The following is a 16612-nucleotide window of genomic DNA, read 5'->3' as shown; positions in this document are numbered from 1 at the left end:
TGCGCATGCTTTTTAGCTCCTGGCTATACATACTTTTAGTTTGAGAATGCTGTAGAGCCAAAGTATCGCAATCCAGCCTGGAATACAACTGTAAAGTCAGCCTGTGTGTGTTTCTGCAAAAAACAACATATGTTTCATATAGGCCGCATCGCTGGTGACTGTGGGTGCCGGGTCTGCCAGGGAGAACTGATCTAAAGAGAGCTTTTCCCTTTTTCCTTTCTGCGGACCACTGCTGGGCACAGAAACAGAGCATGGCAGCAAACAGCATATTCATTAACCCCGCTGCTTCTGTCAGACTCTTTAGCCTTGAAAAGCCTCCCTCACTGTTTTAGCCCTTCATCTAAACTGCGCCTTCATCTGAGGCGTGTGAACGACACCCCAAATACAACTCCATCTGGACGAAGCGTTGACGCAACACATCTTAAGCTGGCGGTCTAATATTTAAGATTTCAGAATGTGAAAGAGGGGTGGGGGTGGAGGTCCTTCATTCCCTTTTTCGTTCCCTTTTCTCACTGTCTTTTTTTTTTTTTTTTTTCCTACTTCTCCTGGCCTTCTTGCTGCAGCTGACAAAACTCATACTGAGACACTCCCCTTCGGGCAGCTCTCTGTATCAAAGTGTAGCTCCTCATCCTTCACAGGTCTGAAGCCATGGATGGATATGTTTTTAACAGGGGTCTGTCTGCGAGGCACTTTAGTCATCCTGAGCAGCGCACAAAACAACAGAGTAATCCTAAGCAGTGAGGTGAGGATGAGAGGGAGACGGGGCCAACAGCTCCGTCCTGCTAGCCGAAGCCGCTGCTGCCAGCTCTACGAGACAATTCATCCCCCAATCCCGTGTCCAGACAGCCCGTTTGAGCTTCAAAATAATGATCCGACCTGATCGCCCACCGGCAAGGCAACATTTCAGGGAAGGACAGAGGGAGTGAGAGAGAGGGAGAGACAAGGGAAGAGAAGAAGAAGAAAATGATGGAAAATGTCACTATGAGAGAGTCTGAGGACTGATGAAGACTTATCTGTTCTTTGGACAAAGAAGAAGGAAAGAATGAATAAATCCACACGAGTGGAGGTTCGCAGGTTGTTGAGTAAACAAGTCGCTGAGGAAAAGTTACATCTCCAGTACAGCAACCTATTATAACCTAAGATCTTACACATAAACAAGGACAAAAACTGAAATTTAAAGGCTCAAATGTTATGACGCGCCAACCGTCTAACTCCTACCGGTTCACAGCCGCGGCCTGAATGTGACTGAGCATTGCTTACACCCTCCTGATTAATGGTCGTTTGAATAATGGGATGAGGGTGGATATTAATAGTGAATATTTTGTTCCACTGAAGTAGGCTGAAACATTTCTTTTCCTATTCTGCTCAGACTTTCACATTGATTTAGCAAAACACACAGCGCCGTGGCTGCCAGCAGCAGAACAGACCCAGCCCTGGGGCGACGGCAAGCCTGATTGTGCTCAGATAAGGACATGCTCAATTCCGCCTCGCACTATTTGCATTTTTTTTTCTCCCTCTCTCTCTCTCTCCCCGGCTTCACGCAAATTGAAAGGTATGCAGATCAACACACGGGCTTGTGCGAGGGGATCGTAATGAGTCGCAACAATGAAGTCCGACGCATTCTTCTCAACAGTGCTCCCTGATTGGACTGTCAAGACTTCACAGAGCGGACAGAGGGGAGGGCGAGTCGGTGGAGGGGGGGGGTGGACGTGAATGCGAAAAGGAAAAACTAATCGGTTCTGAGTCAGCCCATCATTTGCCAAAATATGCAGGGCTTTCATTTCATGTTGTTGTCTTGAGGTTTGGCCCTGGTTTCCACTATCCGTGGGGCCTGGAGAGTTGGCCTCCGGGCTCCGAGCGGCTCGGCCTCGCCTTGTTACCTCGAACAGAATGATGAACAAGTGCCAGCCCAGGGAAAAGGTCACCACAGTTAAGGTGGAGTAGAAGTGAAGAGGAGAATGTACCTAGGAAACAGTATCACTGAATAAAAACCTTGAGACGGAAGCAGCTGTGGGCTGAATGTATAATCATCCCGACGCCGCCACATACTGCATGCCTGTGTGGGCACTTGTTGGGCGAGACTAACTCGCCAGTAATGGTGAAAACACACATTTTCATACACAATCTTTAATGCTATGGTGGATTTAACACTGTAATGATCCATCGGCAGATGATCACTGACCTCTGCACGTCCCTGAGCTTCGCAGAGCATATTCACTGTGGTTTCGTTTACCTTTTTTTTTTCTTCCTTCGTTTGGTTTTATAGCCTTTAACGACAAATAGTCATTTAGGTTTACTCTGTTCAGTTTCATCAGCCTCATTTTCAGCAGCAGCAGGCAGCTATTTTCAGTTAGAGAGGGAGAAAAAAAATATTCTGATACACCAACTAGATGCAATCTGGCCAGAAGCAAACAGCAGGCAGACAAAGTTTAGCTACCAGCCTGTGAACACAGTGAAGCATTTAGCAGCTAAATAGACAGGCTTTTTTTTTTTTTTTGCGGATATATTTGTCCTATGTCTGGCAGGTGTCCAGATACTTCACATACATACTAATGCTGCTCACACTCACCAACACGCTCTCCATGCTTCAACTGTACCAGCACGATTTATTCTACTGTTTACTTCATTAAGACAGGCTCTGGATTATGTGGATGCTCACTCCCATGTGGGAAAAGCCTCTTAAATATTTCTACATTTTCATTTAATTTACTGTAAAAATGCTAAACATCAGGATGTAGAATTCCTGAGGATTGCACATGACTGATGTGCAGCTAAAGAAATGCATAAATTCAGGTATTAAGCTGTTTTCCCTCACGTGTCCTAAAGGTTTGGACAGAGGAGCGGCAGAACTTCAACCGTTAGAAAAAAGAGACACTTGATTTATTCTAATATCAACCAATTAGCCAATTTAGAAAATAATATATATCATTATCTTCACAGGATGTAAGAGTGCAGATGGTGTTTCAATCTTTTTTAAACTAATTGACTTGGTATTTAAAATATTGTAATTTACAAGCCATGCGTCCTGTATCACAATCCGACCCTCAAGTGATGAGTATGAAATGTTTATATTTCTGTGATTGTCAAAATCTATTTATCTGATTTTAGTAATTCCCGAATGTTCTATCGACAGTCTCAGATTTAAAAGATACGAATCAAAAGGTTAAATAAATTTAAATGGAGTTAGGGCTGCTGTGATCACAAACTAGAAAGAAGAGAAAAGTTCCTGAAATGTCAGCAGAAGGAAACAAACTGCCTGATAAGACGTTATTCCTGCATCACAGCCAAACGATCTCAGAGTAACATTCAAACTGACCACTTTTTATTATGGTCAGTTTTCCAGCAGTGTTTCTCTGTTCAATTAAAAAAACCCAAGTTAATAATCCAATCATTCAAAATACTTTGAACTTAACAGTTTAAGTTTAATAATGTAGCTTCATTTCTTTCTTGCATGAAACATATTTTTCATTGGATCAACCGTTTATAAACTCTGACAGCAATCACCCTCTTGGCGCCACTGCGCTTGAACACTTGCAAAATCTGAAGAGGATGAGTAAAACTAAAGAGAACAACAATAAATCCTGGAAATCCACAACTACTAACAAAATAAGAACAATTTGTGGAGCTGAACAAAAATACATGAAATCTATGGTTGTATACCATTTCCTGCTTGAGGCTCAGCGTGTTATCAGGCAGCACATCTCATAATAAAAACACCAACTGGATGGAAATATCTGCCTCACCAGTACAAAGAGAGAGAGCTCTAATGTATGCCTCAGTATTGAACATCTAACTGGAAAGCATTTGTTTTGATGCCAGGAACAGAATCTTTAACCTTTACATGCTGATCACCCGTATCGCCTCATTGTCAGTATTTACACTGAATGCTGAACAAAAGATCTATTAAGAATGCGTAACAAGCCCGTGTTATCAATAAGCAGGTGATCAATCCTGAATGAACATGTCGGAGAGCAGGCGGACTGTGCTTTTCCAGTTTTACAGACACACGTTTTTTGGAGAAAAGCATCTGTTATCAAACCACATCATGACATGGAAACAAGTGATTGTCAAATTTGAGAGTCACTGGTGTGGCAGAGGAGATTTCCTGGAACATGGTGGTCAAAAATTGGATTTGACCCTCGCTATTGGATCTGAAATCCATCTCAACAGATGCGGGTCAAATCTGACACAGAACAGCCTCAGTCTATAACATTTTGTACCACCCTAAAAAAAAAAAAAAGAAAAAAAAAAAGCAAATTACTACTTGTGTATTTGGGTTCAGTCAAAACTCACCAAGTTAGACAAATGTGACAACTGTGTAAAACTAAGTTCATTATTGACTTCCAACAGGGTTATTATTTTATTTTAAACAGATCAGATGTGTGCAGCGTGTGGGTGAAGGTGAAGGTTTTGAGAGCACACACACACTCACACACACATGCAGTGTGTATAAAACTGCACCAGCACCCATAAGTGCTTGACTCAGAGCGGTGTTGAGACTCTGAGCAGAAGGAGGCGTATGGCTGTATTTCACCTGGGCTCACCTCTATAGAAACAACTGTAGGTGCAAAACAACAGCTCAGGGCTTTGGCACACACACATCGCCGGGCCATGCTAGCCAGTTAGCATACAAGTGTACACTGCAGCTCGGAGTTTGTTTGCTTTTCTTCTGATTCTTCTGCAAAGTTTCCTGATTACCGCCTATGTTTGCGATCCTGGTAATTAATGTGCTGAATGGGAAGCCGGCATTGTGAAAACACAAAGTGTCTCTTATGGCATCAAGTCTGTTTTGTAAACATGCAGCTCACAAGATGACAAGTAACAACAAATACACAGAAGCAGAGTCACACTTGGGAAAACACTAAAAAAATAATTTGTCTTGGTAAATGACTTTACATACCGCAGGTTTATTTTTTTTTTTTTTTTTTTTTTTTTTTAAATGTTATGTTGCTCAAACTGTGCGAGTCAAAGGTGCAGACAAGTACACACAATACAGGATGCTGTGGCGTGAATATGTACCTTGAAGTCATCTGGAAGGAGCAATTTGCTGGTCCTGAGGAAACTGAGAATGTAGCGGAATATCTCGCCGTCTCGATCTATGAAGTAGTGCTGCTTCAAGCTGTCCAGCACGATGGGCTCGGTGCCATTGAACAGACGACTGATTCTGAAAATTGAAATCCACACACACACACATGCGCGCACACACACACACGCACAGGCAGCAGCACACACAAACACAAACCACATAATGGAATGAGCCAGCTCCCTTCAAATGCATGAAACAATTACCCTCCATTTATTTTTCAATTTTATTAGCACTAAGCTTGAAATGCATTAGCATCCCAGGTTGAAACAAGGGGCTTAAGGCGCCGTTCCTCCATCCCAGACTTGTTTGAAGTGTCCCTTCTGCAGCGAGATTACAACAACACATGCGCTTGCTGCTTGTACTTACAGAAATTAATGGCATGAATGTAGCATTACAGCTCTATTATTCCGTCTGTCAGAGGGGACAGAAATGAAAAAGAGCAGGAAACAGTGGAGGGCCACATATTAATGCGAGGGGAAACACACAGAAAAAGATATCTCGCTTTTACAATTTGACTCCATTATGAATTTGAGAGGATTTTGGACACCTGCAGTCATCATGGATGCAAAGGTTGTTGTCTTTTTTCAAAACTGGCGAAAATGCTTAATTCATGAGAGCAGAAGGTGAAAATAAGTTGTCTCTTTTCCTTCTCTTTTTTCTTGTCATCTTACATTGTTTTTTTGTCCTTGTTTTGTCCAATTACTATTCTGTCAATGATCTCTTGAACACTTTGTGTTTTATGAATCGAAAGGAAAAGGTGCCTTATAAAGTTTGATTGATGTAATGACTGAAAAATAAGTTGTGATTTCAAATATGTAATTGTATAGAATGTACCCTTTTGCTTTTGTGCTGTTTTGTGATGCTTTGAGTTCTTTCAGAAAACCCAAAAATCATGACTGACGAAGGTGGAACAGTTTTAAAAACATGTCATTTTATACTTGAAAATGTGACAAACTACAACCATAAAAGGTTTCACCACCGGGTGTAATAGTTTTGGAAAAGCAGTGAGTAGAAAAATGGTGATTACTGAGAATTATTTCAGAATTCTTTTTTTTTATTTATGGCATAAATGCAGGCTGTAATACTACTTTTTTTTTAAACGTGATTCTATCGAGTGAATAATCTGTTGGACTGAAATTTCTTCAGAATTTAGACGAAATCAAAAACAAAAGCTGAGTCAGTGCACTCCCACGGGGAGAGCATGTTCAAACCCATCAGTCCTACACATAAATGCTCAGGTCAATCCTCAGGTGTTCTCTGTCACTCAACATGTAGAAAGCTCTCTAAGGCCTTCAGAATAAGGCCTATCAAGTCCACAAGGGTTAAAAAAAAAACTCTCCGAATGGTTTAAATAAATCATTACGCTGTGAGGAAATGTATTTGCATGCAGTGTACAGTCCAGCTCTGACCGCCTCTGCAAACAAAAATAAGCATCCAGCAACCCTCGAATTTCATCCCAGCGTCTGCAGGTAGCTCTAATAACCGCTGCTGCTAAAGTGCATGTGTCCAAAATTATAAATACATTGCTCTAATCTGCTCTGTAAGGGAGTGTGTGCACTGTTTGCCAAGGAACATGCACTGTGCTGTCAGTCTGATGCATCATTTATTGGAGGATTTCTGCTTCGTTTACACACACGGTCTCAGAGAGAATCAAAACTTTGTTGCTTGTTAGATAAATTCACATATATAAAAGAAAGCTCCCATATGTTCCTCCCTATGTTGTTTGACACACTGGAAATAAAATCAACACTTTGGCCTTGAAAACACCAAGATGCTGTTTGGAATCCAGTTCAGGAGGAAAAACATGACTGCACCTCGCGCGCGCGCGTGTGTGTGTGTGTGTGTGTGTGTGTGTGTGTGTGTGTGTGTGTGTGTGTGTGTGTGTGTGTGCGTGCTGGTTACGCTGAGTTAAATGTGTGTTACGGGTGTGCAGGACATTGTAACACACCACATGAATGTATAAAGGGGTTTGTTTATCTGAAGACAAAGCTGTATAATTTAACCGAAGAAAAACTACAGAGATAATGAAATTAGCATTACCCCAAATTACATCAATAACATTTTCCTATTATGAATTGCAATAATGAACTGAAAACAGTAATTAGATGTATGCTTTTAAGCTTTCGCCAAATATTGGCAAAGCTTGGGTGTAATAATAAGACACTTGTTGCTGCGTGGCGTCCCACCGTTAACCCTTTCCGCTGCGAGATGAAGGGCTTAGTTTGAAGTTGGCTACAGGGGCTCATCAAGGCAAAGAGTGGAAATTGCTGTTATCTTTAAACTTTCATCACACCGTGTTGGCACTGTGCCTCGAGACACCCTTGGACAGATATTCATTTCCTCTTCGTCTTTGTGTGTGTGTGTGTTTTTTTTTTCCCCCACCGCTTTACCTGCAGGTCCCTTTTCTCTCTTGCTGGTCTAATAATCTCATCCAGGCACCTCCACTCCATCTGTTTGTTCATTTCCAAGCTAAATATCCCACTTTAATAATTAAAACTACTTTTTAGCATTCGTGAAAATCTCGAGCGCGGGTGTCCCAATTTTCCGTTCGACTTTTTCCGAGTTTGGAGCGCAGCGTCTTAATTTGGCGGCTCATTTGTGAGTTGAGACTCGCCACGCTCAGCAGAGAGACCTGGGACGCCCATGCGGCGCAAATAAGCCGCAGCGCTGATTTACACAACAAATCTGTTGCGTGCGACGTCCCCCAACGGTTTTCCGCTGCGCGCTCGCGCGGCGCGTGGCTTTTGGAGGCAAACGGCTCCTGGCAGGGCGCCGGGTCGCTGTTATGATCATCGTTTTTGAAGTAATCAGTACTTTAATCACAGCGGCAGCTTCTAGGCCGGCTGACAGAGTTGGATGACAAAGAGAAATCAGAAAAGCTATTTGCAAGCACAGCCGGCGTTCGCACACAAACGCACCTCGGCGAGGCCCGAGCGCCGCCATCGTTACAGGAACTGGCGGAGGTGGTGGGAACGCTCGCACGCTCATTTGGCTGAATTTACATTTACAACCCGGCGTCTTGTTTGAAGGCAGGAGCCCCGGATTTGACGCTTGTATCAGGTATCTCCTGACCCCGATGTGTCGGCTCCACACGCTCAAACCATCAAGTCAAATTCGCCCCGTCTCTTTTTCTTTGACTTGACTGTGTGAAGAAGCAGAGCAAAGATGGTTCTCCCTCCCTCCCTCGCTCGCTCCCCCTCCTCCTCCTCCCACCATCCCTTTCTCTCTTTCACTCTCTTTTCTTTCTTTCTTTCTTTCTTTCTCTCTCTGTCTCCATCCTTCTCCCTTACTTGCTTTCTCTCTGGAAATCGATGCAAAATGCTTTATAAAAAACCAATACTCATCTCCCTGTTTTGCCGGAGGTGTTCCTTTCTCATATGGTCTTGCAATTCTTCCAGCTAGAATTTCACCATACCCCTCCAGGCTAACTCTGTTTTTCATCTCCACTTTTTTAAAAAGCAATTAAAATGCTGCCTGTTTTTCTTTTTCTTTCCCTCTCTTCTACTCCCTCCTCTCTCTCTCGCTCTCTCTCTTTCTCTGTTGGTCTCCTCATTTTTCCCTTTTCTGTTAAATCCCTGAATTGGAGGGTTTTTTTTTAACAGGTAGGCAGGAGGAACAGGGTGTGTGTGCGCTCGCATTCACAGAAATTAGGAGACAAGATACACAAACAGAGAGGCCAAAAACCACAAGAGGAGGTGTGTGGGGACAAAGGGGGAAGGAAAGGAGAGGTTTGATGTGATCAGAAGAGTAAATCAGAGAAAAGGAAAGAACAGAGAGAAGGAGAGGAAGGCGGCGGGCGAGAGAGTGGGAGACAAAAAGGTTTGACAGAACTACAAAACTTGGATGAAGAGAGAGAGAGAGGGAGACGGAGGGAGGTGGTGGGAGGAGGAGGTTATCAGGGACAGCAGCGGCTCAGATCTCCCACCCCAGCGGTGCCAAGTGAGGGCAGGCAGCGGGGCAGTAGGTGGGCAATATCTGGCAGGAGCCTCGCCGCTGCAGCTGCAGAGCCGGCCAGCCGCTGAGGGCTGCCAGGAAGGAGTCCTCAGGAGGCGGGGATGAGGACCCGGTGCAGGTATCACCGTTTCTGCCTGAGCAGATGATATCAGGAAACTGCAAAAGGACGAATCATGACGGAAAGAGTTTCCTGAAAATGTGAAAGAAGCACATCCAGGGAGCTCACGTCGGGCTAATTCTGACGTCAAAGACGGCCCAAACTCCCTCATAAGGAGGTTTAAAACAGCATCGCAGCTGTTTGTCCGACTGACTGAGTCCCGTTTCAGTGAACTGGTGAAGCGCTGCCTGTACTGGTGCTGCTCCTAGCAAGCTCCGCTGCAGGACGGGAGACTGAAGTTCGAAAATAAGAGACATCATTTAACTTTGGCTGGATATTTTTGACTTACAGAGATTGTGTTTTAAATCAATGTCCAGTGCTTTTCACATTTTCACATTTAAGTACAACTAATAGGAGCTAAAGTTTATGTACGGCACAAACATTTGTCCACATGGGCCATGTGAATGTGAAAATTGATCCTCATATACGCAGATGAATTGATTGCAGTATAACAGAAATCTCCAAATTTACATAAAAAAATATTTAGCAAACAATCACACATCTGCTGAATATAAAGCTATTTGTGTCACGTTGATAATGTGATCTCAGGATTAAATTAAACGAGCTTAGTTTTCCTCTGGTGGAATGTTTTTGTTTTTTTTTTGCCATTTAGGCTTCAATCCTGAGAAAAATTTAAAGTGACGTGTGTGAACCACTTACAAGGCTTAATAAGCATAATAATAAGCCTCCATAAAACGAGACAAACACACTCCTTCCTCTTTAAACTGACATATCGAGTGCTTTGACTGAGCACCAGACTTCGCTGGACACAGAAAGAAGCATGAAGCTAATTCAGATCCACCATCTGTGGACGGAAGACTCGTCCTGAAAGAGAAAAATGTCCAGTGGTCCTTTTCAAAATAGTCTCCTTGTCTTGGGAACATTGCCCCTAATTTCCTCAGCTTCTGTTCAAGTGACTGCTGAGACTGTCCTCTTCGAGAGCTACACAGAGCGCACATCAATGTTTCATGACCCCTGTCCCTTAATATGGCCCACACAGAAGAAGATGAATAACCACACATTAGTTACTAGACTAACTTTCTCTTGGCACGCTGCATTATTTAGGGGCCAATCTATTAAAAGTAATCAGCAACTTCAAACTCTTTAACCCCCCTCTCTCTTTTTAGTCGTCACTTTTACAGTCCATTTCTTTTTTCTCTCTCTTTTTTTTTTTTTTTTTGCAAGCGTACGCTTCTCAACCGGACGTGGCTCGAACGCGGCGTACACGGTTATGCCAGTGTAATTGTTTTGCTTTCTGCTGTCAGCCATTATCCTAATTCACACAAAAGGGCCCCTCCTTCCACTGGCTCCAGTGGAAAGTAGAGCCCCGAGGCCAAGTGTACGCCGAGGAGGCTGGGAGAGCGAAACACTGAGTGTATGCGTGTGTGAGTGTGTGTGTGTGTGTGTGTGTGTGTGTGTGTGTGTGTGTGTGATGCAGAGTGAGAAAGAAACAGCAAAAGACAGAGAAAGTGAGAGAGCGAACGAGGGAGCAAAGGAGCATGTGTGAAAAAGAGAGGGAGAGTGAAAGAGGAAAGAGCACTCCAACCAACACTCACACTGATATCCGGTCTTTACTCTCACTGTAACAACACTGTTTGGATGCTCTGACATGACTCTGTGTGTGTGTGTGTGTGTGTGTGTGTGTGTGTGTCCCTGTATGAGCAACTCCTTTGAAGAGGGTTAAGCCGCATCACAGCCGAAATTAAACAACTATCCGTTCTCTGGATAAAGTGAATGTAAATCTAAGACAGTGGGGGAGGAGAAAGCGTCTTAATAAGAAAAACAGTGATAAACCCGGAGCTGGGCTCAGCTTTATTTTTCTCATGACATGTAACACAGGAATAAAACAAAAAAAAGGAGAGTTGCCGGGGATTTCCTGTCAGCGGACTCTATGAATATCAAGACTTTATTACCAAGGGATTAACCGGATTGTTTCCTGTAGCCAATTTGGCAGATTTTCTAACAACCTGGTGCATGTTTACCTTGGCCCACATGGGACCAAGCTGATGCCGAACTGAAGGCGCTTTAATGTAATGAATGACACACTGCATTAGAGGGTGAAAACGCAGAGGGCCCGAACAGAAAGGGGGGGAAGAGAATTCCAAATCAGAGTTGCAGTAATATTTAGTTTTTGCGTGTTTGGTGCTTTCCTACGACGGAGACACGTTTGCTTGTAGATGAAGCTAAAAACGTGAATAAAGTGGGAGGAGGAGTGGATTACCATCATGATCTGAAAACATGAGATGACTCAGGAGGTAGGAGATCTGATCAGTGCACGAAAAGTCACTGTTTCAAACTCTGAGATCATCCATTCTCTCAGATCACGTTCCAACAGAGTAAGGCGCACTGAGGTTACATATGGAAAAAATTAAAATACAAGAGAATTTGTAGAAATCTTCTAACATCTAAATGAAGAGCACATAACAGTGGCAAAATGTTGATTTTAAAAAAGCAGAGAAAATCAATATGTGACACACCAATGAGCAAGATTTCCATCAGATTTGAAGCTGCCCTGCATCAGCTTTGATGATGGGTTTCCGGACATTCGCGTCATTGTTTATTTCTCCAAGGATTCCTAACAGCACCCTGATAAACTGGGAAAAAAATGCTGTGAAGGCTGTGTCAGTGGGTGTAGTGAGAGAGTTGTTTGTGTGGATCGAAATCACACAAACTCTACCACACATCAGCAATAAAACATCTGAGAGGGTTTCTGTACAGCAGCTGAATATTCAAAAAAACTAAAACGAGAGAGAGAAAAAGAAAGAAGGGAAAAAAGAAATACAAGCCCTAGAGGGATTTACTGAACAATTAAAATAATGGCCATTATAACCAGCCAAAAACAATCACATTTTTCATTTTAAAGGTAAGAGAGTTTGGTAATCATGAAGGGGAGAGAAATGTCCCCACATGGTTTGAAAAGATATCAAACTAATAGCTTCGGAGGGCAATTGTCAGAGAGGAAGTTTCAGTGCAGTCTTTCTAATGCCAATCAGCTAAATGACTTGTAAACATCACGAACCTGATCCAGACAAACACCTTTCAAATAGTGGAATAACTGATTCATGGGCTGCTTGATGGACACTAAATGATTTAAATCTACTTGAAGATTCAATCACAAAGCATTTTGTTCATATTTAGATCGAAACAGGAGACTTCATTTCTAATAATAATCATTTAAAATCATCCAATCACTCTTCAGATGCCATATTAATGTTTTTTTTTCCATAAAAACAACAAAAGGCATAAACGAGCCAGGATGGCGGGCTTACCTTGAGTCTGGGTACTTGGTGAGGGTCGCCAGGCTGCTGGTGTACATGTGTCCCCCGACATCGATGTGCACGGGGGCGTTCGCCTTGGTCAGCTGAGCCGGCAGAGGGATCCCCTGAGCGGCCAGGGGAGAGACCGGGGACCGGGTCAGAGACAGCCGTGACATGCTTCTTCCCTCCTGAAAGCAAGTGTAGAGAAAAGCCATGGGGATAAAAGTCAAAGTGAAAAAAAAAAAAGAAGAAAAATCAGCACAGTGATCCTAAACAGGCAAGTAGATAGTATCCTTTCTGAACGGCATCAGATCACTTCCATGTCTGTCTGGTCGCATATTTAGCCTGGATATTATTGCCACCGCTCTAATTAAGTATGTTTGCATCTTTTCATGCGGCACCGCAGGCGAGGATAGGAGGATGCTTATTAGAGAACCGGGGTGAGAGAGAGATAGAGAGAGATAGACAGATAGAAAGATAGAGAGGGAGGGAGGGAAGGAGGGAGGGAGGAATGCTAGGTGTCAGCCTCCAGGGGAATAAAATAAACTGCTGCTGCAATATTCTAATTAAAGGTCGCCTTATGTGTTAGACGTGATGCGCCCAGACACACCAACCACCAATCTGAGAGCAAAGAAAAACACCAAGGGGAGGGAGGGCGCAACTTTGTCTCCTAATACAACACACATACATTCAATACTAAAAAAAATAAATAAATAAAAAAGTCAGGTGACTCTCACTCAGTTTCAGGCGCACGGGACTATACGAAACGTGCGTAAACACGCACCAGAATCCAGCCAGCCAGCAGGCCGGGGACCACAATGACAGGCCGGACCACGAAGTACCCGCCGTGGACCAACACCAGCCGAACAACGCTTAGAATAATCTTCCAAAAGAACAGGAAAGCTCGTGTACACAGCCTGCGGAGGCACAGATTTGGGGCTTGGGTTTATTGGGAGCACACAGGAGCACTCTGAGGTCAACGCCGGGGCTGAATTTGATTAACTGATAAAATGTTTGAGAAAATATTTTTAATTCACTTCGATACGCCGCCATTTGAGTGCGCACTGCTCCGGGAGGCGCACAGGAGGCGAGCTACCGGTGCGTAATTTGCTTGCCAGCAGGCTCAGGTGAAGCACCTCACTGGAGACGTGAATAATGTCTGTGAAGTAATGATACTGGCGTTTCAGCTTATGTTATTAACTTCATGAACAGAAGAGAGATGTAAACTTAGGTTTCCCATAACCTCTAAGTGAAGGTTACAGTGGGTCTGCTCCAAGCTACAGTTTTTTTATTCATCAGAAAAACTTCAGTGTTTAATTGAGATTACTCCAATTTTCACAATGAAGCTAAATCATTCAATTAACCAGCACCAATTTGTTGTCACATTGGGCCCATTTTTTTTTAAAGTAAAAAAATATATATTTCAGACCCAAAAAGCTGCTAGTCCCCGAGGCTCTGAAAGAAATGCCAAAGGGTAAAAAGTGAGACTGGATCTTTTTTTTTTCAGGGTGTTGCCCTCCTCACAGCAGTATCGTGTTCGTTTAATACGATTACAGAAGGACGGGATTACATTTCAAATCCCAGGAAAAGAGGGGAAAAAACTTGGAAAGACTTAAGAAGTTTGGGATACACACTTAGCTGCCCTCTCTTTCTCTTTCCCACCCAAGTGGTTAAACAGTCAAGCAGTGACATGTTAAGTTTAACAGTTCAACGATCATTTGAAATCATCAAAAGGAAAAATGTTGCTTACAAATATTAAAAATCATAATAAAATCACTGACCAAATTATGATTTTTCCAAGTTCCCCTGTTTCATTCACACACACACAGACACACAGACACACAGACACACAGACACACACACACACACACACACACACACACACACACACACACACACACACACACACACCATCTAAGATAAATTCCTCCACAAAAATCAGAGCAGCTCTGGAGGCATCAACTTTCTCCCCGTCAGAGCTGCTGTCTGTGCGCCTCCCTCCGCTGACCCCTGCTCACACACTGTGGCCGATTTCACACTTAATGACATCCACGTTTAACCCACACGACCCGCAATTAAAACCCCCACTGGAAGGACAGAAGGGGGGAAAAACGTTTCAAAAAGGAACAATACGACAGAAGACCCGACCGGAACGCCGGCTCCGCATCGACACCGCAAGCCTGCGCTCTGCCCTTAATCTACCAAATACTCAATATGGCGTCTTATTCTAGTTGTACAATTAAAAGCGTAATCCCGACACGTGTAATTCACAACCACTGACGAAAAGAAAAGCCCCCCCTCACATCTTAACCGTGCGATTTGAGGAATAAACGCGTAAAAAAAAAAAACCACTTAAAGTCTCGCGGTCCATATTACACCCAGCGCTGTTCAACTGTCCTCTTCGGAAACTGCAAACCGAGCCTGCACTGTGCGTGTAATGAAAAGAGATATGATGTATCTGTAATATTAAATTTTCACCCTACCGTTTCAAACATTGTAGGGAGTCCGGAGGAAATCCGTGCCGGCGGTCAGTCCCAGCTGCTGTCCGCGCGTAACCCTTAAAAATCTCAAATATTTTCTCCAAATGCCACTGAGTTTGTCGCCAAACTACACCGCCATCCAGCTCCAGAGAGAACCTACGCTGCCGCACGGGAGAGCCAAGTGGTTTTCTCCGGATCCCGCACAAAAACTGCTTTACTGAGAGACACTAGGCAGTGGCAGGGATCGACTGCTTTGCAAATAGTCTCTGTGGCTTTAAAGGCTCTATTGCAAGGCTGGCTCGACCTGTCCTCACCAAGCGTCTTTGTACCAAAGCGCACAGGAAGCGTCCTTACCTTGAACATAGATGAGATGATCTCCTTCCCCTTCTCTGCTCTTATTTGGATACGCGTAAAAATGTGCGCTCTTGTTGGAATCTTGCTTCGTATTTCGGCTTCTTGTCTGCCTTTTTGCCTAAATGAAACTGCCCCTGTGGTTTGTTATGAGAAGAAGAAAGCCAATAATCCTTCTCTAAATAACAGAGCGGAGCTAAAAAAGAAAATTCTTGCTCCGGGCTGCCCAAGCGCCTCTGGGCCAGGGATTAGGCTACAATTAGCTCAACTCCACTCTCTCGCCCAGGCAATTTTCTCAAGGAAGAAAACGTGATACCCCCCCCCCTCTATTCCCGAAATTATGACTACACAGATATAATAACTTATCTTATATTTTCCGGCTAAAGTAGACCGTTCCCCTTAACGGTGTGAAGTTGTGATTTAGTGGGGGCAGGAAAACCTAACAGGCAACTGTCAGTCGCTCAATAGATTTAGAGCAGCAAAAAGCAGATTTTAATCATTGTCATTTCGTCTGATGTAATAGTTCCCCAGGCAGTCCAGCTAGTAGGAATACATTTCCATCTCCATCTCCAGCCTGAATTTAAAGTTTAAAGCCAGGCGGGCTGCCATAGTCCTCCACTCAGGCAACACAGAATAAAGGCGCAATAACTTGTTGATGAAGTCTCAGCAGAAAAATATGTTGAAAATGAAGAGATATCCTTGAACCAATATCTTTCATGCGGCGATTTTCCCCCCTCTTCGTCCCCGCTCCCTCTTTCTCTCCCTTCTCTCCCTCTCTGCCTCTCTTGCCTTAATGTCTGGAGTTGTAACGCCAAATTTCCTGCAGGCCATTAAAATCAAATGACGTCTATGGACATGCATGCATGCTGCTGCAGAAAGCGCCCTCACAACCTGCCTGCAGCCAAATGCGCCATTTCAATTATAGCGCAGGGCTTAGATGGAGATATCTGCCCAGAACACCCCCCCATCTCCTCCAACCCCCCCTCCTCACACTCTCCTCACTCTCCAATGAAAGCAGGCAGCCTCCAGACTTCTTCTTTTTTGGGGAGGGGGGCGACATAAGATTCTGGCTGATTATTGTTTTTTTTTTTTTCAAACACAGAGAAGCGCAATGCTAGTGGCGCAAAAAAGTGTTGCGCCACTTTGGCACTGAGAGAAACGGGGGATGCAGTGGGGCAGGTGCGCGCACCAAGGGGACGATTATTTATTTATTTATTTATTTGTGTGTTTGTTTATTTATTTGCGGGTAAATAACTGTGAATAATTGATGCAACACTGAACCCAGTAATTACTCTGTACCAGTTCAGTGAGAGGCGTGATGCTCGTT

The 16612-nt window shown here is 43.7% G+C and overlaps 1 protein-coding gene across 3 annotated transcripts in view; it reads right to left on the bottom strand.

Annotated features, from left to right (window-relative positions):
* Positions 1-16210, bottom strand: part of kctd15b (potassium channel tetramerization domain containing 15b) — a 37956-nt gene extending 21746 nt beyond the window's left edge. Inside the window, exons 1-3 of one of the 3 annotated variants that reach the window (XM_030120059.1) lie at positions 15289-16210; positions 12467-12642; positions 5020-5164 (exon numbers count right to left, since the gene is read on the bottom strand). In XM_030120059.1, the coding sequence (XP_029975919.1) occupies positions 5020-5164; positions 12467-12642; positions 15289-15297 (330 nt within the window). In that variant the 5' untranslated portion in view covers positions 15298-16210. The other 2 variants (XM_030119978.1, XM_030119924.1) reach the window with 2 other exon arrangements.
* Positions 16211-16612: the final 402 nt, after the last annotated feature.

The sequence above is a fragment of the Salarias fasciatus genome, chromosome 1 (genome assembly GCF_902148845.1).
Source record: "Salarias fasciatus chromosome 1, fSalaFa1.1, whole genome shotgun sequence".
NCBI classification, from domain to species: Eukaryota; Metazoa; Chordata; class Actinopteri; order Blenniiformes; family Blenniidae; genus Salarias; species Salarias fasciatus.
Note: the sequence above shows the minus strand (reverse complement) of the source record. Positions and strands in the feature narration are given on the sequence as shown.